This window comes from Astatotilapia calliptera, chromosome 5 (assembly GCF_900246225.1).
Source record: "Astatotilapia calliptera chromosome 5, fAstCal1.2, whole genome shotgun sequence".
NCBI lineage: Eukaryota > Metazoa > Chordata > Actinopteri > Cichliformes > Cichlidae > Astatotilapia > Astatotilapia calliptera.
Window position 1 is genome coordinate 22,151,627 of NC_039306.1, and position 23,568 is coordinate 22,175,194.

At 41.8% G+C, this 23,568-nt stretch overlaps 4 protein-coding genes across 15 annotated transcripts in view; 1 reads left to right on the forward strand and 3 right to left on the reverse strand.

Annotated features, from left to right (window-relative positions):
- slc4a8 (solute carrier family 4 member 8) overlaps positions 1-1,039 on the reverse strand; it is a 34,000-nt gene extending 32,961 nt beyond the window's left edge. For both annotated transcript variants that reach the window (XM_026168108.1, XM_026168107.1), the window contains exon 1: positions 658-1,039. In XM_026168108.1, the coding sequence (XP_026023893.1) occupies positions 658-702 (45 nt within the window). In that variant the 5' untranslated portion in view covers positions 703-1,039. The remainder of the gene's footprint in view (positions 1-657) is intronic.
- A 1,352-nt stretch (positions 1,040-2,391) lies between these two features.
- Positions 2,392-9,577, forward strand: ttll3 (tubulin tyrosine ligase-like family, member 3). Of its 6 annotated transcripts, none has more exons than XM_026168115.1 (13): positions 2,392-2,614; positions 3,156-3,382; positions 3,473-3,641; positions 3,829-3,884; positions 3,986-4,114; positions 4,193-4,307; positions 4,448-4,564; positions 4,671-4,851; positions 5,902-6,050; positions 7,210-7,453; positions 7,567-8,002; positions 8,111-8,579; positions 9,458-9,577. In XM_026168115.1, exons 1-13 carry the CDS (start codon positions 2,518-2,520, stop codon positions 9,490-9,492), a joined length of 2,424 nt encoding a protein of 807 aa, XP_026023900.1. In that variant the 5' UTR covers positions 2,392-2,517; the 3' UTR covers positions 9,493-9,577. The 6 variants fall into 6 exon arrangements, with proteins under 6 accessions (XP_026023900.1, XP_026023899.1, XP_026023894.1 ...); XM_026168114.1 differs by lacking the exon at positions 9,458-9,577 and having other exon boundaries at positions 2,394-2,614; positions 3,156-3,193; positions 3,264-3,382; positions 8,111-9,430; XM_026168113.1 differs by lacking the exons at positions 2,392-2,614; positions 9,458-9,577 and adding an exon at positions 2,634-2,997 and having other exon boundaries at positions 3,156-3,193; positions 3,264-3,382; positions 8,111-9,430.
- A 3,055-nt stretch (positions 9,578-12,632) lies between these two features.
- LOC113022582 (class E basic helix-loop-helix protein 40-like) lies at positions 12,633-16,350 on the reverse strand. The gene is made up of 5 exons (XM_026168125.1): positions 15,912-16,350; positions 15,699-15,762; positions 15,324-15,431; positions 14,850-14,973; positions 12,633-14,658 (listed from the first exon to the last, which is right to left on the reverse strand). Exons 1-5 carry the CDS (start codon positions 15,980-15,982, stop codon positions 13,745-13,747), a joined length of 1,281 nt encoding a protein of 426 aa, XP_026023910.1. The 5' UTR covers positions 15,983-16,350; the 3' UTR covers positions 12,633-13,744.
- A 3,435-nt stretch (positions 16,351-19,785) lies between these two features.
- Positions 19,786-23,568, reverse strand: part of LOC113022580 (inositol 1,4,5-trisphosphate receptor type 1) — a 73,023-nt gene continuing 69,240 nt past the window's right edge. For all 6 annotated transcript variants that reach the window (XM_026168120.1, XM_026168119.1, XM_026168118.1 and 3 more), the window contains 3 exons: positions 22,670-22,830; positions 21,814-21,975; positions 19,786-21,146 (listed from right to left, as the gene is read on the reverse strand). In XM_026168120.1, the coding sequence (XP_026023905.1) occupies positions 21,060-21,146; positions 21,814-21,975; positions 22,670-22,830 (410 nt within the window). In that variant the 3' untranslated portion in view covers positions 19,786-21,059. The remainder of the gene's footprint in view (positions 21,147-21,813; positions 21,976-22,669; positions 22,831-23,568) is intronic.

A 23,568-nucleotide genomic window follows, 5' to 3' on the forward strand; every position in this document is an offset into this window, starting at 1 on the left:
CCCTTCTGCCTGTATGGAAACAGACCCTCGGCTCTTTATAGAACACCATGTGAGAATGGCGTCAAGGTCATTTGAGGGTAACTAAGCAGAAATAACACGCCGTTCAACTAAAAGTCAGCAGAAAATCCACCACACATCTCTTCCTTTTATTCTGCCTCGTGCACACGCGTCGTTCGGACCAGCAGTTTTTAATGAGCGCTGTGTTGGACAGGAGGAAAATATCTAATCAATAATCTGCTGCACTCTCACAGCACCGTGTCCACGGCATTTCCAGAACGCAATCCTTCATGTATTCTTGTGCGTTAGTCCCAGGAGCTACGACCCCTCTGCGCATTTCAATGCTCTCCGGAATCAGTGCACGTGTTCGCAACTCAGAACAACATCAACAACATCCCCCGATTACAGCATCATCCTGTAGGGCAGGAAACACACCTTAACATCATACAAAATGTTTTACTGAGGTCTCTTAACCATTAAAATGTTTAGGTAGAATAACGAAATAAAAATAATATTATAAACCTTCCGGAGTGCTCTCAATCTTTGAGTTTGAGAGAATCTCGAAGCATGGGACTACAGTTGTCCGAGGTTGTGTGCACCCTGCTCAGTGCCAGCCCACAGTGTCAAAGCAATGCAGCACACAGTAAAAAACCACTTTACCTGGTAGCACAGTATACTCTCGGGGTCGTTGACTTGCGCGCTCATGGTCTCCTGGTTATCCTGCTTTACCTTCACGGAGTGTAAAGTAAGACTTTCACTGAGCCGCTTTGCGCTGTTTTCGGACGTTTTGAGTGAACAGTCACGAATGGGCTACATCAGCTCCCTTTGTTTCTGCGGCCATATTAAGTGTTTACATCTATCTCAAAGGACTAAAGCGAAGAAAACTGTTATTTTGCTCCTGTGTTGAGATGATTTCCCAGTCGCGCTTCGAGCTCCCCTCCCTCCTGCTGTAGCTGTGTGAAAGCAGGATGCGGAGAGCATCACTGCAGCCCCATCCAATCAGAGCGCAGAGGTAAGCAACGAGCTGCGACGCATTGCTGCTACCAACACGTTGAAGCCAAGACTATTATGAGCCTACAGAGCTTCTTTACAGTGTTCTTTCCAGCAGTTTCCGGTTGTGCGACTACTGTGTACAGCAAAAGGTTCAATCCCGTCTAAAACGACTGCATAATCTTAATATGACAAATAACTCAACCTACACAATAATTTATACTAACATTATTTATCTTGTTTAAAGTTCATTGGTGCTTCTCCTGTTTATTGTGCGTATGTTAGCTTTCTGTCTGTGAAAAACGTTTAATTAATAAACTTTATTTACTTACTGTAGCGCAGATCCCACCAAACTAAATGTGAAGCTGGTATGTTTTAATGGGACAACGACGCACATCTTACTAATGCTAGTAAGTGGTCTGAAATACTGAAATCCACAAAAAACAAAACAAAAAACATGCAGGTTAAAAGTCTGGCATATCACGTGAAGGCTGCTGTATCATATATGCATAAATGTACGTACCATTTACGAAAATATAACAATATGCAATATGCAAAAAAAGTCGTTCACTCATGTGTTCCTCTTTTTCAATTACAAAGCTGTTAAAAACGGTTAACTGTCATTTCAGATGCATTTCATCCTGTCTAGAAATCATATTTGGGTAAAGCTTCATCTTTACCAGTTGAATTAATTTTAAGAGACTGATCTTTGTAGGAAAAGGCGTAAAAATTTCCAACCTAACAATGAAATTCATGCAGTAGAGTAAATGTTTTCATGTAGTCCAGTAGCAAACCACTCTACCTGGACTAAACTTTGTGACTGCGGGTTTCGGGTTACAAAATACGCAGATTGGTAACATAATATTAGGCTGTAACAGACGCTAGTGTTGCCTTCTTGGCGCACCGGCTTGAACGAACACAGACCTTCAGAATCTGATTGATCCAGAATATACCAGAAGTCTTCGGATGCCATCGTGTGTTAAGCTGATGCATTACGCAAAGAAAGATCCATGCGTAGTAAATGACATAATTTACCATTGAAGGCAGTTATTTACGATGTAGCACAGATGGGTTCCTTTACCTACGCAACATGTTAATCTTTATTGATAGATAAGGAGATACGATTTAATTAACCAGGCAATAAAAGCAACAGTTTTTGTTTGTTTGTTTTTTCCATCATTGACCTCGGCATGAACTCTTGCCTACCAGTCACGTTGCAGAGCACTGTATTGAATTTTGGCAAGCTGACCCTCTTTAACCACTTTGTCCATTCACACTGAATTCAAAGTGCAACTGCAACGGGATATTTCCACACACATATCATGTATGAGTGCCTTAATTGTCCGTGTGCATGTCGCATACACCTGTAAGCCACGCTGTTTGCAACTGATAGTGTCCGATAGTGATCCAGTTTCTTCAAGGCATGCCTCAAGGTGGTGGATTTTTCATCCACCGGCGTGGCGTCCTGTTTCTCCTGGACACTGTTGTTGGGGCAACTATAAACTGTCTGTGGGAGCATGCACGGTTGTTATGGGAACAGTGTGCGGCAGCATGAAGGAAGCCGGACTGAGCAAGTCTATGGACGCATACAGATACAGCCCAGTTCAGTGGGGAAGTGACAACAGAGGTTTGTATATTCATGTCCACTGTAAAATAACACCTGGTTTTATTTGAGATTCATTTATTCGTTATGCCTTTTTAATCGCTTATTTAAATCATGGAGAGTTGGCTTATCAATCCACGGCTGGTCATGGTGTATTCGTTTTATGTTTCTACTCGTGTGCGCGCACCTGCGCCCTTCTTGCGCGTAGCTCTGCCAGTCATCACAGCCTAAATCAGTTCAGATTAAGATGCCTGATTAACCCAATTTACATCCTTCTTCAGCTGCTGCATAGACAAATTTAGGTACCACATGCCATACTATTTATAGTAAAGCCTCCTCTATTTTTCAGCTGCAGGGGAAACAGTAGCCAGTAGCCTAAACAGCATGTTTAGGTCTACAGTGAAAAGGTATATTTGGATATTGGAATAATGTCCCTATAAATTTGGATCTACTTATATTAGCTTGCTATTCATAGATCTGTATAATTTCAAATCCTATAATATGATGTAAAAATAGTGCAACTGGGTGCATTTTTGCTTTCTCTTTCACATTGTGCATTGGTCAGTTGAAAAGAGACCTACAGACCTCAGCGACAAATGCCAGGTAAGTCATTGTACATCTGCTGGTAAAAACATAATTAGTACTTCATATTTAAATCTGGAGTTTGTTCCAGTGTTACAATCCACAGTTGCTCCAGTGGGGGGAAGGATACGATCCAGTGTACGTAGCCTGCCAGTGATCAATCCAGACAGGCTGAAAACAGCTAAAACGCTGGTGGACAAAGCTGTGAAGGTGATCATATGTAAAAACAGATTTTTATTGTAATGCCAGAGTTGATTGTGTCATATTTTTTTTCTTCGTTTCTCTTCCCGTCATTCTCAGTTAAGGAAAGTGTTTTCAGTGCAGGGACCCTATCCAGTGATCCGTGCTGCATTATGGGCCAGAGGGTGGGTTGAACGTCGTTTGCCACATCCCGTCCAAAGATCACCTACTTACCCCTGCGTTGAGGAGGGGGATGGTAATGATGGGCTGATCTGCAGTTATTTTACTGGTAAGGCCAAAAAGAGAAAGGATTGCCCCCCTCTAAGTGTGGGAATAATTAACAGAGAGTAATTGTAACACAAGTTAGATGGATTTCCCTTTAGCTGGTAAACAAGAAATCGTATGCTGCATTACAGATGCTAGCCTCTAACACCTGTAACCATGCATGTATACACACACCTCTTATCTTGTGACAGAGAGAGCGGAGGAAGGCGAGAAAGGGGAGAACCTTGATAACATGTATGATCTCATGGTAAGATAAGCTTTAGGTGTACCCACTAACTTAACACAGATATCTTGCCCAGTGTAAAGCCAAAGGGACTTTCACTTGTGTCTTTGTTGTGACTCTTGTAGTCTCGCCTTGTTCGAAATGAAACAACGTATTTCTACTGGACGACACGACGGGACAACATAGACTGTCGCTCCTTGCGGCATGACCAGATGACCAATCACTATGCGAATGCTGGAACATTTACCACAAAGGTAAAACGTTTCTAATGATTAGCTGGCGCATACATTTTATTTAGCTCTTTTCCTGCAGTGTAATTGTTTTGTTTTCAGGTGGGACTTTGTGTGAATCTGCGTAACCTTCAGTGGTTTGACACAGCGGATCCAGACACTTTCTTCCCAAGATGCTACAGGCTTGGAGCAGAGGATGAAAAGCATGCATTCATAGGTCTGCTGTAAATTACATATAACAGAAAAAAAGATGTTCTACAAGACTAAATGAGGTGTAATTTAGGTGCAAAGAATTTTTAAGTTTACTTATGTCCAATAGCTTCTCTGACTGTTTTTCTCTTTTTTATGAACATAAAGAGGATTTCAGGAGAACAGCATGTACCAGTCTGCTGCAGTATGTGGTTGAGACAAGTATTTGGAGAAGAGATGAACCAGAGGGGGACAAACAAAAATCCAAGAACAGTCTCGCTGAAGGTTTAGAAATAATTTCTCACACATAGGAATAAAAATGCTTTTGATGCAAAGTTTGGACAAGAGGGAGTATAACGGTGCAATATTCTCTCTCTCTCTCTCTCTACAGAGTTGGATAATGAGGAGCATCGATCTGTTGGTCCAGAAATTATTAACACAGCCTTACACGTGTGTCAAGAGTTTCTCAGTGTTCTAAAGCACAGCGACATTGATGTAACAGCAGAAATACCGCCCTCGGTGGAGGAAGCGCAATGGGCAGAGTTTCTTAAACACTACTACATGGTTGTGCAGTGAGTTGAGAGATTTTCTGGGAGCTTCCAGGGTTTTTCTACAAATTGTCATCGGGTTACACTCGTTTTATTTTCATTACTGGCAGTGGAAGTCTGCTTATAAAAATCAATTTAGGTTGCTAACAACTTTAAAAGGTATCTGAAATAGCAAAATTGGAGTTCTCATTAGTCAGGAGAAGATCCCATAAGGGACGTGTGTGTGTTTCTTATCTTGGGTCTTCTACCAGAGACCTAGGAATTTGAGGGTTCTGCGCAATGTCTTAGCTCACTGCACTCCTCTGGACCTCAGGTGTTGTGTCTCAAATCTGCTGGAGACCATCTTCCAGTTTACAGCTTACATACAGTTTACAGATCCCAGTTCTCCCATTACCACTGGGACCACTTTGGACTTTAGCTAGAGCGGATGTGCTCTAGTTGTACTTTTCTATTATCTTGTGCTCTTTCTTCCTGATGTTACTGACCACTGAGATTGTCGCATCTATCACAACTATGGTCTTCTGCTCTTTGTAAACCACCACCAAGTCTGATTGATTGGCCCGCAGCTGCTTGTCTGTCTAGAACTTGAAGTCCCACAAGACCTTAGCCATGATGTTTCCAACCACGTTTGGTGGTGTCTCTCATTAGGACTTGGGAACTTCTGTATGCTCTTGTACACTATTCCCTCCACTTAGTTGTGCCTCCCAGTGTACGGTGTCCTGGCTTGCCTCTTACATCCTGCTACTATGTGCTGGACTGTCTCTGGGGCATCAGTCTGGGTCCTGTCGCCTGCGGTAGACTCCTGCATACATCCATCTGGTGCTTCCTGTGCCGCCATGATCATAGCCTTTGTGCTGTCCTTTTCTAGCTGCTGGAAGGATTTATTCATGTCAGGTGCCACTTGTAGCTGTCAGTGGTACATCCCATGCAATGGCTTAGTCAAGTCAATAAGTAAAGGTTGGGGTTAAATATAGAATGACATGCTATACATGTTCAAAATACAGAGGGCTTCAGAAAACTACCACTACTATAAAACTGTATTTGCAATTCTAACAATAACATGTTTATATGCAGTAAAGGCAAACTGATCAGGGGCAGCAGTGTATTTGTGGAGCGTTGCCAGGATATGTTAACCAGACTTCAGGCTGTTTGCCCACAGCTGGACACAGATGGATTAAACAACATCTGGATCATCAAACCAGGTGCCAAATCAAGAGGAAGAGGTTAGGCTTTTTTCTGATAATTTACCTTCGTAATAGTTAATATGATACTTACATAGCAAGCTTGCTTTTTTTTTTTTTTTACAGGTAAACAGCTGTGAAAAATATTGAAGAAAGCAAGCCTGGTTTTGTTTTCAGACATTCAACTGATGAATGGACATAATTAATATATATATATTTTTAGATTTTCCTTTTTATTTGGGAAGTTATATTACAGCAAAATAGAAAAAAAACCACAGCACATACATAAAAATTACGTAAAAATTATATGTGCATAATAATATAGTCTGCCAAGACTACAGTAGCACAACATAAATTCTAGCATCAAGTCTTCTGTGCAAACTTTCTCATAAAAACATTTGAAAAAAACCCTATATTTTATTAACATCCCTGTTTTTTCGGTTTTGTTTTACTAATTTTAATACATAGAGAAGAAAGATGTCATACTCTTTTTTTCCTCCTTTCACTGTTTTTATTTCAAGACTCACATAAGTTTTTTAACACCACTGTTTTCATCTCAACAAAGATATGATTTGTAGTCAAGTCTGGCCTAAGTGGAATTATATATGCAGGTATAGCTACTTTGCCTTCACTCTCATTTATCTTTAGTAGATGGCTGTTAATTTTGGAGGGCTCTTCTTATTTTTATTGCGCTTTGCAAGTCATTTTTTATTACTTTCTGACAAATTTCAGAGGACAACTTTGTCCAGGGATCATTTTTGTTTGTTGAGCTGTCAAATAGTTTTCTGTCTGCGATCATGCTCGAATTGTTGGTCTTGGTCGCATTTCCTTCCATCTGGCTGCACACAAGAGGCCTTTATTGCACTGCACAGCAGTGGTAAAGCCAAGCCTTCTTTTTATTTTTGAAGTACTTTGTATTTCATTATTGACTTTATGTGTGTTGTTAAGAAATTAACATGACCCATTCTTTGAATGTATGCTGGGAAATTTGACATGGTATTGACTGAAAGCTGGCATAGTGAAATTACTTTAAAAAGACTGGAAAGATATGAGATTCCATCATCAAATATCAGATTTGATTCACGAGGTCATCTTAAACACTGCTGAATCAAATAGTTGTCAAAATTGCAGTTCTGATTTTGTGTTTTAATCAACTCTGCTTTCACCTCTTTTTTCACTCCCACACCCTCATCATCATTAGGCATTATGTGTATGAATCACCTGGATGAGATTTTGGCACTTGTGGACACTGACAGAGCACTGACAAAGGAGAGTAAGTGGGTGGTTCAAAAATACTTGGAACGACCCCTGCTGGTCCACTGCACAAAGTTTGACCTCCGTCAGTGGTTCCTTGTAACTGACTGGAACCCTCTGACTATCTGGTTCTACAAAGAGTGCTACCTGCGGTTTTCCACTCAGCCTTACTCGACAAAAACTCTGGACAGGTCAGTAAGAGTTTTCAAACAAAAGACAAAAAATGAAGGTTACAGTTAAGTTTTACGGTGTCTTTTATCTAGAGTACTTTGTGGATGTTCCCATTTTCTACCATTTTCCTCAGCTCAGTCCACCTGTGCAACAACTCCATCCAGAAGCACTTCCAGCCATCTCGTAACCGCCATCCAGGACTGCCGGAGGATAATATGTGGTCCTGCTCACAGTTTCGCTCTTTTCTGCAGCGAGAGGGCCGTGAGACAGAGTGGGAGTCGGTGGTGATACCAGGCATGCAGCAAGCAGTTGTCCATGCTCTACAGACAGCCCAGGATTTGGTGGAGCCCCACAAGGCAAGCTTTGAGCTTTATGGAGCTGATTTTATGTTGGGCAGAGATCTGAGGCCTTGGCTTCTAGAGATCAATGCCAGCCCTACTATGGCCTGCTCCAGCACTGTGACTGCGCGGCTCTGTCCTGCTGTGCAAGTCGACACGCTGAGGGTTGTGCTAGATTGGAGGACTGATCCCAGCGCTTACACAGGAGGCTTCAAGCTTATTTACAAACAGGTTGGACTGGCTTCAAAGCCAATTGCTGTTTATTTCCAGGATATTTCTACTTAACAATGAATGCCATGGAGAATTTTGTGATTTGTTTTTACTTTATCACATTTTCAGGCTGCAGTTGAAGTTCCTCAGTATTTGGGAGTGAACCTGCTAGTGGAAGGAGCGACCATAAAGAGATCCAGACATTACAGACAGTCTTTTATCTCTAACTCACCTCTCCCTCATCAGGTCCATCCAGAGCAGTTATCTCAAGCTGTGGCTGAGCCAAGACACAAACAATTCAGTCAGAAGCCACATGCAGTTGCTGATTTTCCCCTTTTAGGCAAGGAGAGCCAAGTGAAAAAGAGCCAGATGACATCTACATGTCCAAAGAGGGAGCACGATAGAAAAGCAGAACGTCAAAACACCTGCCCTGTTCGCAAATCCTGCCGCAGCGTGGCATGTGAACAGCCTGCGAGTGTACACACTGAACCTCAGAAGAAAGCACAGCGTTTGGGATTACGTCGCCGTGTCAGTGGGGCAACCCTGGTGCCAAGGAGTCTATCCTTTTCCTTAGACCCGGCATGTTGTACATCAGAGGGTAAACATCAGTCCATCCATCATCATGCATCACACACGTCCAAATCCTTCCTTTCCCAGCGAAGCTCTGAGCCACAACATAAGATTTCCTCCAGGGTCTTTCCGTCACTCCAGGGTCCCCTTCCAACCCTGGAGATCTTTCAATTGCAACCAAATATTGTGACTGGAACTAACGTTTGTCATAATTCTGCCTTTTTATCTCACCCGACAACCCACAAGCACCAGTTATGCCTAAACTCTCAAAGGCAAGTCAAAGCTAGACACAAAGGGGAGCTCACAGAAGAACATAAGTACAAGAGATGTTGAGTTGATGGAGATGGAGCACAGCCAGAAATGCTGAACATAATTTACATTTTAATGGGCTGAAGCCAAATTAGCAGAATATCTGTTAGTTTATCTATATGCATGTCTGTACAAAAGTTTGGCCTTTTTATAGGATGTGGGTATTTCAATTCCCCACCAGGTGGCAATAAAGTTTCAATGATTAAAAAAAAAAGTTTTAAGGTTTGGTGATGACAGGAAATAACCAGAGAAAATCATTCTGGGTCCACAGACACGCTGATACATTTAGCAACACCTATTTAATTGAGTGTTTCGGTGCTTTTTTATAAAAATAAAATTTAAATGTAAAAACAACTTGGAAAGTTATTTTTTAAGTGATATGGGTCTTTATGCCCCAAGAAGAAGAATCTTTACTCTACTGATTACAATCATTTTCTCAAAACATTCAGACAGTAACACACTTGACTGCCACAGGTTTAATCAAATTCATGTAAACTATCGTTAACTAGATTTTGTTGAGCTGTGTGTTAAATAACATATGTGGATAAAATAATAAAGTTTTTTTTCATATGCTTTGTCATAATTTTTTAACTACAGACAGGAAACAACGAGAGAGGGACAGTCGAATATGACTTGAGAAAACATGGTATTCATCTTATCCACTAATTTGCTACTGCTGGAAGCAGCCATCATAAGATGGGTACACTGTGGTCTCATCCCTGAACGATTACCGGCCAGTTGCACTGACCTCGGTAGTAATGAAGGTGTTTGAGAGGCTGCTGAAGAACATCATCTCCTCCTCCATCCCAGACACTGCAGATCCACTGCAGTTCGCCTACAGATCCAACAGATCCACAGAGGATGCCATCGCCCACGTCCTACACACCACTCTCAGCCACGTGGACAAGAAACAGGGTAACTATGTGAGAATGCTGTTTGTTGATTACAGTTCAGCGTTTAACACAATAGTGCCCTGCAGACTGTTCACGAAGCTCAGGGATCTGGGACTTAACAGCCGTCTGTGTGCATGGGTGTTGGACTTCCTCACTGGCAGAACTCAGGTGGTGAGGAAGGGCAGGTGCTTCTCCAACAGCATCACCATCAACACAGGAGCACCTCAGGGATGTGTCCTCTCGCCACTGCTCTACTCCCTCTACAATTCAGACTGTGTGGCCACCCATGGCTCCAACACCATTGTGAAGTTTGCTGACGACACAGTGGTGTTGGGTGCCATCTCCAACAACGATGAGGCGGCCTACATGGATGAAGTGAAGAATCTGGCATCGTGGTGCCAGGACAACCAACTCCAGCTGAACGTCGGCAAGACCAAGAAGCTAGTGGTGGACTTCAGAAGGGGTCAGCACAGAGACTACAAGCCCATTATCATCAATGGAGCTCCAGTGGAGAGGGTGCAGTCCTTCAAGTATCTTGGTGTTCACATCTCCTCAGACCTGACATGGGCTGCCCACATTCAGGCCCAGACCAAAAAGGCTAGGCAGCGCCTGTATCACCTACGACAACTGAGGAAGTTCAGGGTCTCTCCAAAGATCCTCAGGATTTTCTATACAGGCGCTGTGGAGAGCATTGGGAACAGCTGTGTGAAGGACCAAAAAGCTCTCCAGAGAGTGATCCGTACAGCAGAACGCTGCTGCAGGATTGCTCTCCCCCCGCTTCAGGACACCTACACCAGGAGATGCCGGACTAGAACAGCGCAGATACTGAAGGACCCGTCCCATCCTGGCAACAAACTGTTCCAACTTCTGCATTCTGGTAGAAGGTTCCGCATCTTCCGGGCAAGGACAGAGAGACTCAAGAGGAGCTATATGGCAGCCTCGCTTCTGTCAGTCTGCCCCAGGGCAGCTGTGGCTACAACTGTAGCTGCCTCCACCAGTGTATGAATGTGAGAGTGAATGAATAGTGGTATTGTAAAGCGCTTTGGGTGCCTAGAAAAGCGCTATATAAATCCAATCCATTATTATTATTATTATTCTATCCCCAAGCCATCCGTGCCCTAAACCACACACACCCGCCTGCTCACATCATCTCACATCATCTATAATTGACTGAGACAGGACTCTCTTCCAGACACTAAACCAAGGCACAATGTACATTTCAAATTCCTTTAATTTTAAATATGTTTATATTGTCTATCCTGTAAAATAGTCAGATGTCTATTCATATTAATGTACAGAATTCACCTGCTTGCTGCTACTACTGCACATTCACCCAATGTATATACTATATATATAATGTTCTTCCTCTACAGCCCCACCCCCCCTATTTTTGCACATGTCGAGGAGTGTGTCAGGCTACATTTCACTGTGTGTTATACTTGTATAACTATGCATGTGACAAATAAAGAACCTTGGACCTTGAACCTTGAAGAGCATCTATGCAAGCACAACACAAACCTTAAAGCAGATAGTCTTTCCAGCAGATGGCCACACTGGAATTAGTACTTGGTAATCAAAATTGGATAAGATGAGACTAGAAAAACATTCGCTGGTCAGACTTTGGTGTAAAAAACTTGAAAGCATGGATCTATCCTGCCTTATATCAATATATGTGTGTGGTGATGCTGTTGTAATGGTGTGGGGTTATTTACTTGGCACACTTTGGGCTCTTAGCACCAACTGAGCATCATTTAAACACCACGGCCAATGTACTATTGCTGACATTGTCCGTCCCTTTACGACAACAGTGCACTCATCTTCTGATGAGTCCATCAGGGGGATTACAGGTCATGTCACAGAGACAAGATCATCTCAAACTGATTGCTTGAACATGACAATGAGTTCACTGTACTCAACTGGCCTCCACAGTCTCCAGATCTCATTCCAATAGAGCACCTTTGGGATGTGCTGGAACAGGAGATTCACATCATGTGTGATGTTATCATATCAGCGTAGATGGGAATTGCTTAGGAATATTTCCAGCACCTTGTTGAATCCATGCCAAGAAGAATTAAGGCATCTCTGAAGGTAAAAAGGGCTCAACTTGGCACTAGCAAGGTGTAAATAACAAAGTGGGTGGTGAGTACATGTATAATGGTTTTGCTTGCAAACTCATGACATCAATACAACATGCAACTCCTCCTGAAACAAATAAATGGAAATCAGCTTCAAGGAAACTAGTTTGAAAGATATAAATGACATTTAGGTGGCTGGTCGTAATCTCAAACTGTAGATTATATAAACAAACCAGCAACAGAATGACTAAGCTCCGAAAAAAAGGGCACTGGAAAAAAATGTGTAGGTGGGAAGACAAAGATGTTGTGACTGGCACTGGGCTTATGTTGAACTGCACTGAGATAAACCTATAATTGGAGGTGCTATCGCATAGATGAAAAATGTGATTGCACAACACAGGACGTAGTGGTAGCATTTTTTGTAAATTATACAGCTACATGTTTTGCATGTCTCCAGGAGGTAAAGCACTCTGCAGGGAAACTAAATGCAGAGGGGTGTGTCACAAATCTGGAATAATGGTATTTACTATCGTCTCATACAGCCATAGAGACAAGATGCAGATGTATTCTGACTGTTGCCTCAGATGATTTACTGTAGCTGTTTATACTCGTGTGTTTACTTGTGTTTTTGCATTTGAGGCCACAGACGGTTAACCAGCAGGAGAGCCATGCCACAGATCTTCCATTACATAAGTGTTCCCTGTGACGTGAATGCTGTGGTGCTGTAAAACCTCTAAAAAGTATTTATTTGTTTTCACACACATTCTCACTCTCTTTCGTACATATACGGTCAGAACAAGTTTCCACGGGAAAAAAAATACTTTATTAATACACTTATATCATGTATATCAACAATTATAGACAAAATATTTACATCAAACATCTTTCATGTAGGTCCCAAAATATAAAATCTCAAGTACCTCTTTCTATAGAAAACTAGTCTTCTGGTTAAAACGTTTACATTCACTTCCTTGCTCCTTTGTCTCCAAGATTCATACATAGTACAGAGAATTAACATCTGAGATTTATCAGCTTTTCACAAGTAAAAGGCAACAGCAAGCACAAACACCGGGTTTGACTTGAGCAGAAACAGATGTCGAGTATGCAGACCAGGTCCAGCACAGTGCTACAGTATGTACACAGTTTCTGAGTACACGACGTACATTGTCCACACTCTGCCCTCCTCGTATATCTCTCGGGGCAGACAGAGTGCGAGAAGGTATCAAAAATAGAAATGTACAATAAATCTATGAACAATAATTACAGAAAAATCCATCTTAGGCGTCTGTTTAAATCATAAACGACACTTCTCTCATTCAGCGTGGCCATGCGGCGGCCTTTTCCTTCATCTACCATGTGGTGTACCCTCGCTGTCTGTACACATTTGAGGGAATCCTTGTATTTTATGGTGCCGGTCATGGCTGAAAGGGCTTTTTTTTCCATCTCAGTAATCATAATGGTGAGCAAAGGACATAGGCGACAAACTTTGGGTGGCAAATTATCGCTAACATTTGGTGCAACACGTTCTAAATTACAAAATCGCGAGTGAGATGCGTCAATGTTCATCTGTGTTTACACTTTAACAGCAGCAGCTAAAACATTTCTTTCTTTACATTCAACCATATGTGTGTTTATGTGTGCACAGGGCAGATCCAGTTTATATGATACATATATACCACTGAACACCGCTGAGCATTTGACATTCAACCAGAGCTTTGCATTGCTCTCAGTGTGGAAGGATGCTGCTCTCACCTCTTTCTCTCTCTCTCCTTGATCATTTCTACAAGTCCTCTTATTTGATGCTTTACCCTCCAGGCTGAGGAAAAGAGGAGATGAGTGATTATGAATTATGGAACAGCTCAGTCGTGTTTTGAGAACAGGGCAATATATCAGGGCAGTCTTTTCGCCTTTATCTCTCAGTCTTTGGTTTCCAGGTTGAGGGGTGGTACTTGCTTGAGTGCCTGAAGGAGAGCAGGAGAGTCCATGGGAGTCTGAGATATGGCTGGGGCTGGAGAACCTCCCCGGGGAGACAGCACAAGCTGAGGTGGGCCGGGCCTTTCACTGGGTATGGTAGGTGATGAGCTGCTCATGCCAGGGTAGAGCATTGGCATGGCCCCAGGGTACCAGCACTTCTCAAGCATTGGTAGGTAAGCTGCAGCAGAAGGTGGAATGAGGTAGAAAGGCATGCAGAGGGGATGTGGAGGAGGGGGTGGATGGTTAGGGGATGCACTCATGAAACTTCCATATCCGCTAGAGGATGAAGAAGTTGATGATTCTCCGCCTGAGAGCAGCTCATCCTCAGACGACTCCACACGGGCTCGTTTGTGGCGTGGCTCGTCATCCTCCTGCTTGATGCTGGAGTTCTGCCTGTCAGCCAGCAGTCGCTTCTGCTGGCTCCCGTGAACGTAATAATCTGGATGTCCCTGCGGCGCCCCAGATTCGTTTTTCTCCAGCTCTCCTCCGTAGCCACTGTCTGTGTCTGTATCACTGCCGCTCTGCTCGCTGCTTGGTGAAGCGTACACCCGCTGGATGACGGGCACACAGTTCCTCCCGTAGCCCTCGCTGGGCTTAGGGGCTAAGCTGGGAGACATTTCTTTATGAGGTTGGTAGGCAGGGATTTCCTCGGGTTGAGGGCTAAGAGGGGTGCGGGGTCGGGCTGGACTGTGCAGCACCTCTACAGCTAACTTGTGAATGTGGCTGATGACGTGGGATGGGGTGAAGTCTCCGTCAGTCTTGTGATTAGCGAGATACTGGAGAATTTCCTTGGCACACATGTGGAAGCCAGAGCAGAACATCTCCTCTGACTTCTCCTGGCTGATGGCAGGCTGCTCTATAAACACATAAGGAAACAACACACTCAGAAATCTAATATAGACTGTGACTTTTTGTAAACAGCTGTAAGTGAAGTTACTTTCAGTGGTGCAATTCTGCATTCATCTGCATTATTTGCATTCTGTCTAGAAAACCCATCCAGTTCCTCCTCATGTGTTTGTGCGTGTGCAAAAATGATCTGCAGCTCACCGATTTGCATGCCGTTCTGAAGAGCGAGGATCTTCTGCTGCTGCTGCTCAAGAAGAGAGGTGAGGGCTTTCACGTGCTTGAGCGTAAGCTCTAAAACCACAGCCTTCTCCAGATGGCCCAGAGTCTAATGGAGAGACACGCACACAGTCAGCATATCCTCTTATATAACAAGCAGAAACCAAGCTCTACTACACATGTACACATCACCACATGTGATTACTCTGAAATAATTTACACCAATTTATTGAAATTTCATTTGCATTAAGGAAATCAACACTGAATGTAACTTTTTAAAATATACACTCGAAACAACAAAAATCTAACAGCAGCACATTCTCTTTAACGTGAGCCGTCATCGGCATGAGCTGCTGACGCACTCAACAAAGATGTGATAGCACTAAACAGCCACTAGATGGTGCGTGCCGCTCAATACAGCCAATCCCATTAACCCTCCCACCTACACTATGAACTTACAGTTAGTTTCAGGTGCTCGGGTAATAGATCTTTTAACTGGGCGATGCATTCGTTTATCCGGTCACGTCTTTTCTTCTCAATAAGTCTGTGAGGCAGCTTGTAGGTTTCCTAAGAGAATAAACAGAAATGTTGCGTAAATTTAAGTGAAACGAGAGCACATAGTTCTCCATGACCAGAGGCAGATACACCGATAGGGAGGAATCCAGGAGTTATGTCATAGTAGAAACTAGGTCAACCATTTATGGGACTATAGACCAACTCCTAATCTAATTCCTGGATGTTTGAGCTCTATGGTTATTACTTAACTTTACCAATTGGCAATAAACAACCACAAACACGAACACACACACACACACACACACACGTAGAACGGACCTTGCTCTCTTCTCCTCGCTTCATTCCCCGCCTGGGTTTATAGACATACATTGGGAAATCCATCCTAAAGAAACACAAAAAGAGCGCACGAGTAAGGAATCAGGTCATTTTGATGGTAAAGTGCACAAAATTATACATTAGGTGCATTTTAGTTGGAGGTTAAAAAGGGGGCGACGCAGTCTGGGAAAGCTACATCTCCAAAGTATAACTTACCCCTGCACGTCTGACAGTTCAGCCTGATGTTTGGACAGAGGGGGTGGTTGCGCGCTTGGAATTCGCTCCATTCTTTGTATTCCAATTTTGCTGTCAAAACCGAGGTACTCTTCCAAAAGCACTCAGAAATAAATACGCATTTATTTACGCGCTCTATCAGCACTTGCAAAGCAATTTGTAAATAAAAAAGGAAATGATAAAATGCAACGAAAAATGCGCAGAATGCGTCGAAAAAGGTTAAAACTGTTTAATAATCTGTCATTTTTTTTAAAACAAAACGCTGTAAAGTTAGTTCCTGCGATCTCCACGCCGTGGTCCCGCAGCGGTGAGGAAGTCAAGCCTTGGTGGCGCGCTGGGAAAGTGGGGGAGGACAGAACGACGAGTTAAATAAACCCTCTGACTCTCCGCTCAGACTGATCTACCTCTGTCACATGAGGCTCACGTGTTAAACGGCGCTGTATCCTCGGCGAAAGGACGGCCCACTCCCTACAGATGAGGCGCCTCAGTGGGCGGACGGCGAATGACGTCAGAGCGCAGGGCGGGGCATGACCGATCCCGTGTACCACCATGCTGAAGTGTATGGAAACAAGGCTGTGCGCCGAGGAACGTGCTGGCAGTGAACCATCGCAGGAGTTCAACAAACCCGAACCTCGCGAGGCGAGTAGGTGTGGTACCTACTACGGTTTTTTCTTGTTTGTTTTTTTTTTTTTTAAAGGAACACAATAAAATTAAAAGAGTATATCGAGCAGTTAAAGGCACACAATTCAATTCAATTCAATCTTTATTGGCAGACTACATGTCCATAAAAACAAGACAAGAAACACACACACACAACTCCCCCCCCCCCGCCCCCGCCCCCCACACACACACACAACACAAGGTATACCATTAAATATATATATGTATATAAATAAGTATATAAAAATATATAAATCTCACGTACGACTGCAAAATAGCAAAAAATATCGGAATATTTCTTCAAGGGCAATAAAAACAATTTAAGGGGCTTTTCAAACGTCACGAGCTCTGCACTAAAGGACAAAAGTTCACTTTATTAATCATTAATCTCATGGAGACAAACAACTTATTGAATCTGTAGAAGAGGAAAGATGAAATTGTCTCGTCTATTGGTCTGTTTGCAGAACGGCTCGGTCACGGTGGGAGAACCACGTGCGCCTGTGCGTGGACGGCTGTGTGGAGTCCGTGTTTACTGTCATGAGGCGGTGCCGTCTGTCACGTTGATCTCCTCATGGCCCCAGGATCCTGCTGAGCGCGCGCGGGGCACATCCAGCTCATCCAGGCACACGGCGGCTGCACCTGTCCGCTGCAGGCTGCAGGCACACTTTTAAAACGTGCTTCTTCATTGATTGCATTTCTCGCAGAAAAACGAAATGGTATACAAGGACTGGTGTGACGACGTTTACATTGCAGGATTTTGCTCATATTTTTGCATTCACTAAAAATATCCCCTAGAACTCTCATGTAATGTTGAAATAAGCAGTAAGGTCCTTTTTTCCTCTCACGCAAGAATAGCTCATAAAATGAGGTTTGATGATGATCCTAACAAACTTAATACACAAGGGTATTTCCACATTTAATAGGAATAATAGGGGTCAGCTGCAGCTTAATGAACGGAAATATGAGAACACACCAACATTCAGTAGGTGTCACATGTCAGACGAAAACAGGAACGACAGCAGTGGCATTTAGGGGTCACTCAGCAACATACAAGACGTGAAAATCATAAATTGTTCATCTCGTAGTTAAAGACACCTTAAATTCAAGGCACATTATGAAACCACCGTGAAAGAGGTTTAGGGTTTTCCCAGTTTTCACACCTTTTTAACACAGCAGCAGCACATTTAGTCAAATCTATGGAGAATCAGATGAAGTCGTGCACGTTTTTGTGGGGTTTTTTACATTATGAAGCTTCTTGCATTTTCATCAGTTGTTATACTCCTTCTGACAAAAAAACAAAACAAAACTAAAAATGATTACTGTGTTTAAGAGCTCATTTTGTCTCCCTGCTTTGCTGCTAAAAGCAATCTTTTCGATCTGTCTTATCTAGCAAAAGAAAAAGAAAGTTGCAGATATCAAACATGCATTCATAACATCAGAAGGCATTAGCTCTGAAAGTTTCACTTAAATGACACTAATTTTAAAAGAATCCGGAGTAAACAGACGTTTCATTGTTTCAGATAATCAGGATCCTTCACAGTAACTGGTAACAGTCTGTATTTCCACTAAAACCCTCCAGAATCTCTCGTCCTGTGATTTTATCAACTGTTCCTAGAAACTGTTCCTAGAGTTTGGTGAATAAAGTGGGGCTCAGTAATTGGAAAACAACCATAATCCCGGTCACATCCCAATCTTTTATAAATAACCATAACGATGGAAAGCACCCTGAAGGCAGTCTGGGGACACGTAACACAAGTACATCCTGCTTGTTTTTTTATGTAATGAAGCCTTTTCTTTTTCTTACAAAATGTTTGAGCTTTGGTAACAAAAATATTGTTTTTTATGTGATACTGTGAAACCACTGAGAGAATGTCAAAGGCTATTTCAACAGCCTTTTAGGCGACAACATATAGACGACAAATAGAGACGAACACTCTCTTAATCTGAAGCATATATTTAGAAACCTTACTTATCACTGTGCAAAGGTCTTGACTCTCACCCCTCATTTCGTCTTATTTTAATCCAATAGCCTGTCTTTCTTGTAATTTATTAAAAGTGGTCATGAGCAATAGTTTTCCAGGCTTTCTGGAGGTCTTTGGAATTTTTTTGATTTGGACATTGGCTGCTTTTCCACTCCTTTTCAGTCCACTCCTTATACCTGACCATTTTAAGAGACATTTGTAGGACACTTAAGACTGACCTATTGATCATTCATGCGTAAAGGCACTAACGCGAGACATGAACCAGTGTTGCATCTTCACACAACAAACAGCATAGAAAGAAACGGATTTTAAATTGTATTTTTATGCACAGTGTTATGAGCAGTGCATCCAAAAAAAAAACAAAAAACCAAACAGTTAATTTGTTGCAATTTCTTCAAGTTTAAAGTTGAATTGATAAAAAATGCCACAGATAACAGTTTGTAAAGCACCAACAGGATGATCCCCAAGAGCTATTACACAGACATTTGAAGAAACTGGACAAGTGAAGGGCAAAAGAAGAAGTGCTAGGCCTAAAACAACAACAACAAAAAAGCACCATCAGAGTTTCAGCCAACATCCAAAGAAGAGCTTTGAATGTCCTTCAAGAAGCCTGGAGAACTATTCCTGAAGATTACTTCAATAAATTCCACTAAGGCTTGCCTAAGAGAGTTGAAAATAAAGGTGTTCATACCAGATATTGACTTGCAAACTTGTTAGGATTGTACAAACTATGTTTTTGCCTCAGAAACTGCATTTCTGTGTGCGTTTGCTGCTATAAATAGCTGTAACCATTCTCATTTTCCTAACAAAATATAAAGAAATTAAGGGTGGCGCAATGCTTTTGGGCAGTACTGTTCAGTTTCAATGTTCAATGCAAATACAGGAAGCTACACAAATGTTAAACTCTACAAATATTCTGCCTGCGGAAGGATGAAATACAAAAAGATCAAATGAAGCTTACAAATGTGCAACCCATGTACGCGCAGACATTTCCCCATGCTGTATGATAATCGAAGAAGTGCACTTCCTCATTTTTAGAGGATTTCGGATAAGAGATAATCTGCCGGCAATTCCCGATTATGACTTCTGCATGCTGCATTTTTTTCATGCTCACTGCAGTATCAAAGTGCATGGCTGTGACTTAGGGAATTACCAGATCTTCACTTCCTTTTGTGTCACATTTGTAGATGCAGACATTGGTTTCAGCAACCATATTTGACACACTTATTTATTTAAATAGACTCCAAGAATGCAATGTACAGTTCAGACAGAATCCATCAGTAAGTATAAAAGTTGAGTTTGGTTTAACAGCACTCCAAATTCAATCTAGTAGTTTTTTCTTTCTTCACATTAACATGAACACAGTCTTTGTATTCTTTACAAAGTGACCAAACAAATAGCAACGATTGCTTCTGTGCTACAGAAAATATCAGTGCTTCAATCTAAACAGGTTAAACGAAGGTTAAGTAAGTCAGTGCAGACATCAAGGATAATGAAGATAATGTTGTTCCCAAAAATCTTTTATGTTTGGATCTGTGGTTTTAATGAGATCCCACATAAATCACATTGTTAAATACATCATGGACCCAGTGTCAGGGTGAAACAATCGCTTCAGCTCTCTAGGAAGTCCATAATGTTCATTATACAAAAAATATCTCTCCAAAGTTGTAACGGGTCAGAATTATTTTTTATCTTCAAAAAAAAGTTACCACGTATTCCCAACGATTGTTTTTCTTATATAAACTGCCCTGGAACAAGGAGGCCCTTAGTTTGAGATTACAAAGAATTCTGAAAGTAGTATCAAATGCTTTCTCTCGACTTAAAAAACAAAGAAACAAACGATTACAGATTTAATAACATCTTTATATGCTTTGGAAAAGCTTGGTGACCTCTTCAGTGTTGTTTACAGCTTTGTCTTATATTTTAAATACATGATAAATCACTTTAAATTAAAAAAAAAAGCAAACAAAATTCTCAAAACTAGTTAGTTCTTAATTAGTCATTGCATATTAAATAGCATTCTTATTGCCATCTGATGAAAGCAAAATATTAAATATCATGTTGTAGGGGTCAAACAAAACTTCAAATCCACATGTGACCTGAGTTTGCTGGTGCAACACAGAGGATGAAATCCTCATTACAAGGACACTTGAGAGGAATATTCCCTCAGGAACAATGGCTAAACTTTGGCATGCTGTCTGACAGGTCCGATGCAGAAGGCATTCAGGGTAGTAAAGCTGAAGACAGAAACTTACAGGACTGGCTTCTCAGGTCCTGAGGCACGTCGTGCACACTCCACCCACACTGACACATCTATACTACATACCAAGATAACTTTTACTCACGTCTAAGGGAGTGTTTTGGAAAATACAGCCATACATTGACCTAAATAGATACTGGAGATGGACATGTTTTGGCATTCTCCTGGCTAACATGTTGTACACTGTTACGGGTGCTCAGGCACTGGTGAAAATGGCCCCAAGGCCCCTCAGGCAGGCTGCTGGGGATTGATGTTCATGTGAGGAGGGTGACCAAGAAGTCCAATTCGTTGTTTCTGCTTCCTCTGTTCTGTCATCTGCATAGGGGGAAAAAACAAGACAGTTTAAAGGCATCATCTCAGTATAGAATCCCTGATGTTAATTCTCATGTCTTTATAGACTTTGGAGTTTTTGACAGTTAGCTGTGCAAATTTTTTCATTAGGGAACTTCGTGACTCCTATCAAAGCATTCTAAAGGTTGGCTGAGCAAATCTACAACAGAATGGCTGAAAAAGAAAAGAATCAAGGTGTTGCAGTGGCCGAATGCCCACAAAACTCAATAAACTCTATTTTAAAAAAAGGGTGGGCCAAAATACTTAAAGAACAATGTGAGACACTGACACAGTCTTAAAGAAAACTATTATTTCAGGATATTGTTGTTATAGGTGGTTCTACATGCTATTGAATCACAGGGTTTATTTGGATTTTCACAGGACTGCTTAGAGTCCTGTGAAAGCTTTCTGTTTTCACATGACTGTAAGCACGCAAGCATATGAGAAATAACATTTTCCCCCTGATTTCTCAATAGTGTGCAAACAAAGGCAAGTCAGAAATGAAGATGTAAACAATACAAAGTGTAAAAACTGGAGTTTAATATTGGTTGCAGAAAGCTTTGAATCAAAAAAAAAAAAAAAAAAACGCAAACAGAAAAACTCGATGGTGTATTACAAAATGAGGGAGTTAGTTGACTGTCACATGATATACCTGTTCTTTGAGCTCAGTCAGCTGTGCAGACAGGTTTGTCACCAGCTTCATGGTTGACTCCAGCTTCTCTTGCAGGTTCCTGATTTCATTCTGCTCCCCCTCCGAATCACTGCTCACCAGTGACATGGCACGCATCCGAGGGAACCAGTCCAGGTTGTGCTCCTGGCATTGACAGAGAACATCAGCCGAGCGTTGAACTACTTTTATTAACAGTTAATGAAAAGGCAAATTCAAAATATTGTTACCAATGGAAAAATTGGGAAAACTTTCTACTACTGCGATGAAAATCACAGTGTGCACGTGACTGATTCCTTTTTAAGCTTTAAGAGTTTTGGCTAATCTGCCTTTCTGGTGCACATACTTCCCATTGGTCTGTTTGTGTCTTTAAATGGACATGACAGGTATGTCTGTCAGTTTAGATTAAAAAAGCGGAACACAATCTACTAGGGTGTGTGGTGTGTGTGTGTGACAAGCTGGTACGTGTTTATGTGTGACTCAGTAGGATAAACTGATGAGCACTGCTTACCATAAAAATGTGACACAAAGGGAAATGCTGCCCAAAGCGCTCTTGAATTCAGGACTGAGTATTGCAAGGAGCACTCTGATTTCTAGTAAATGGCTTGGGAATGATGTCAAAGATACTTACGTCATCAAGCTGTGAGGTTAAGCAATTTTTATGCAGAAAGTTCTGCAGATTACACAGTCTTTACAGACATTCCCTCTGATTTTACACACTGTTAGTTCTAAAACAGTGCGGTCTCACAGTGAAGTCGATCAGTTTTTAACATATAGGCTTGCAAAACAACCAGATCAGTTAGCTCTTTGTTTTAAGGGTGTGTGCATGCTTTGCGTTTACCTTGATCATCTCAGCCACGTAGCTTTCCGGGCCGGTGTATTCAGTGGAATCTTTAACTTTTACCAGGACGATAAAGAACAGATAGTGCCACATGTTGTGCTCCTCTTTAATGTGCTCCTCAAAGGTCACCGTCTTGTTGTCAAACTTGTCACGCTCCAGACCTGCCATGAGGAAAATAGCACGAATAGAGGTCACAGTGTGTTTTGGAAAAATAAAGCATCAATGTTTCTTGATGTTTTGTAAGTAATGCAATGCACATTATTTTAACAAGTTAAATTCATAAATATTTGCTAAAATGATGTGAATGTTGAATGTCAGTGAATGTTAAATCTAATCAAACTTTGGTGTTACAGGGGTCTCCTTGCATTGGGTCCTGAAGAACAACAATTTTTCTCTGTATTCACTCTTTCGCAGTGTCTTCTGTAACCCCAGACTGGCTCAGTGTGTTGAGGTCAGGACTCTATGGGTGCCAAACCATCTGCTGCAAGACTCTTTGTTCTTCTATTGGCTTAAAATGGCTCTTGAGGACATGGGCCGTCTGTCTTGTCAGACATGAAATTTCCCACTCGTGGGATTAATAAAGGTATCTTATTATTATTATTGTCATGTAACTGTCATTTGACACTGATCAGAGAGCACTAAGTGATCTAAAATGTCTAAAAAATTTGCTCAGAACCAAGACAAACAACATGCAAAGTATACAATTAAAATTGATTAAAAACTGTCAAAAGATAAGATAACATTGGTAACAAATTGCTTCCAGGAATTGTTGTTTCCAGGAATAAAGCAACATTCATACAGAAATTAAGAAGTCCTAAAGAAAAAATAAGAAGTTTTGTCAGTTTGTTAGCCTGGAGCATTTAGCTGTGTGGAAGCCCCAGCAAATTCACCCCAAGGTC

Excerpts from the sequence above, each read along its gene's own strand:
- ttll3 (XM_026168109.1), top strand. The coding sequence starts at position 2,518 with ATGGGAACAGTGTGCGGCAGCATGAAGGAAGCCGGACTGAGCAAGTCT. Across the intron at positions 4,565-4,670 it reads CAAGAACAGTCTCGCTGAAG|AGTTGGATAATGAGGAGCAT; the intron begins GTTTAGAAATAA and ends CTCTCTCTACAG. Across the intron at positions 6,051-7,209 it reads TGCCAAATCAAGAGGAAGAG|GCATTATGTGTATGAATCAC; the intron begins GTTAGGCTTTTT and ends CATCATCATTAG.
- LOC113022582 (XM_026168125.1), bottom strand. The coding sequence starts at position 15,982 with ATGGAGCGAATTCCAAGCGCGCAACCACCCCCTCTGTCCAAACATCAG. Across the intron at positions 15,432-15,698 it reads AGCGAGGAGAAGAGAGCAAG|GAAACCTACAAGCTGCCTCA; the intron begins GTCCGTTCTACG and ends TTATTCTCTTAG. Across the intron at positions 14,974-15,323 it reads CCGAGCACCTGAAACTAACT|ACTCTGGGCCATCTGGAGAA; the intron begins GTAAGTTCATAG and ends TCTCTCCATTAG.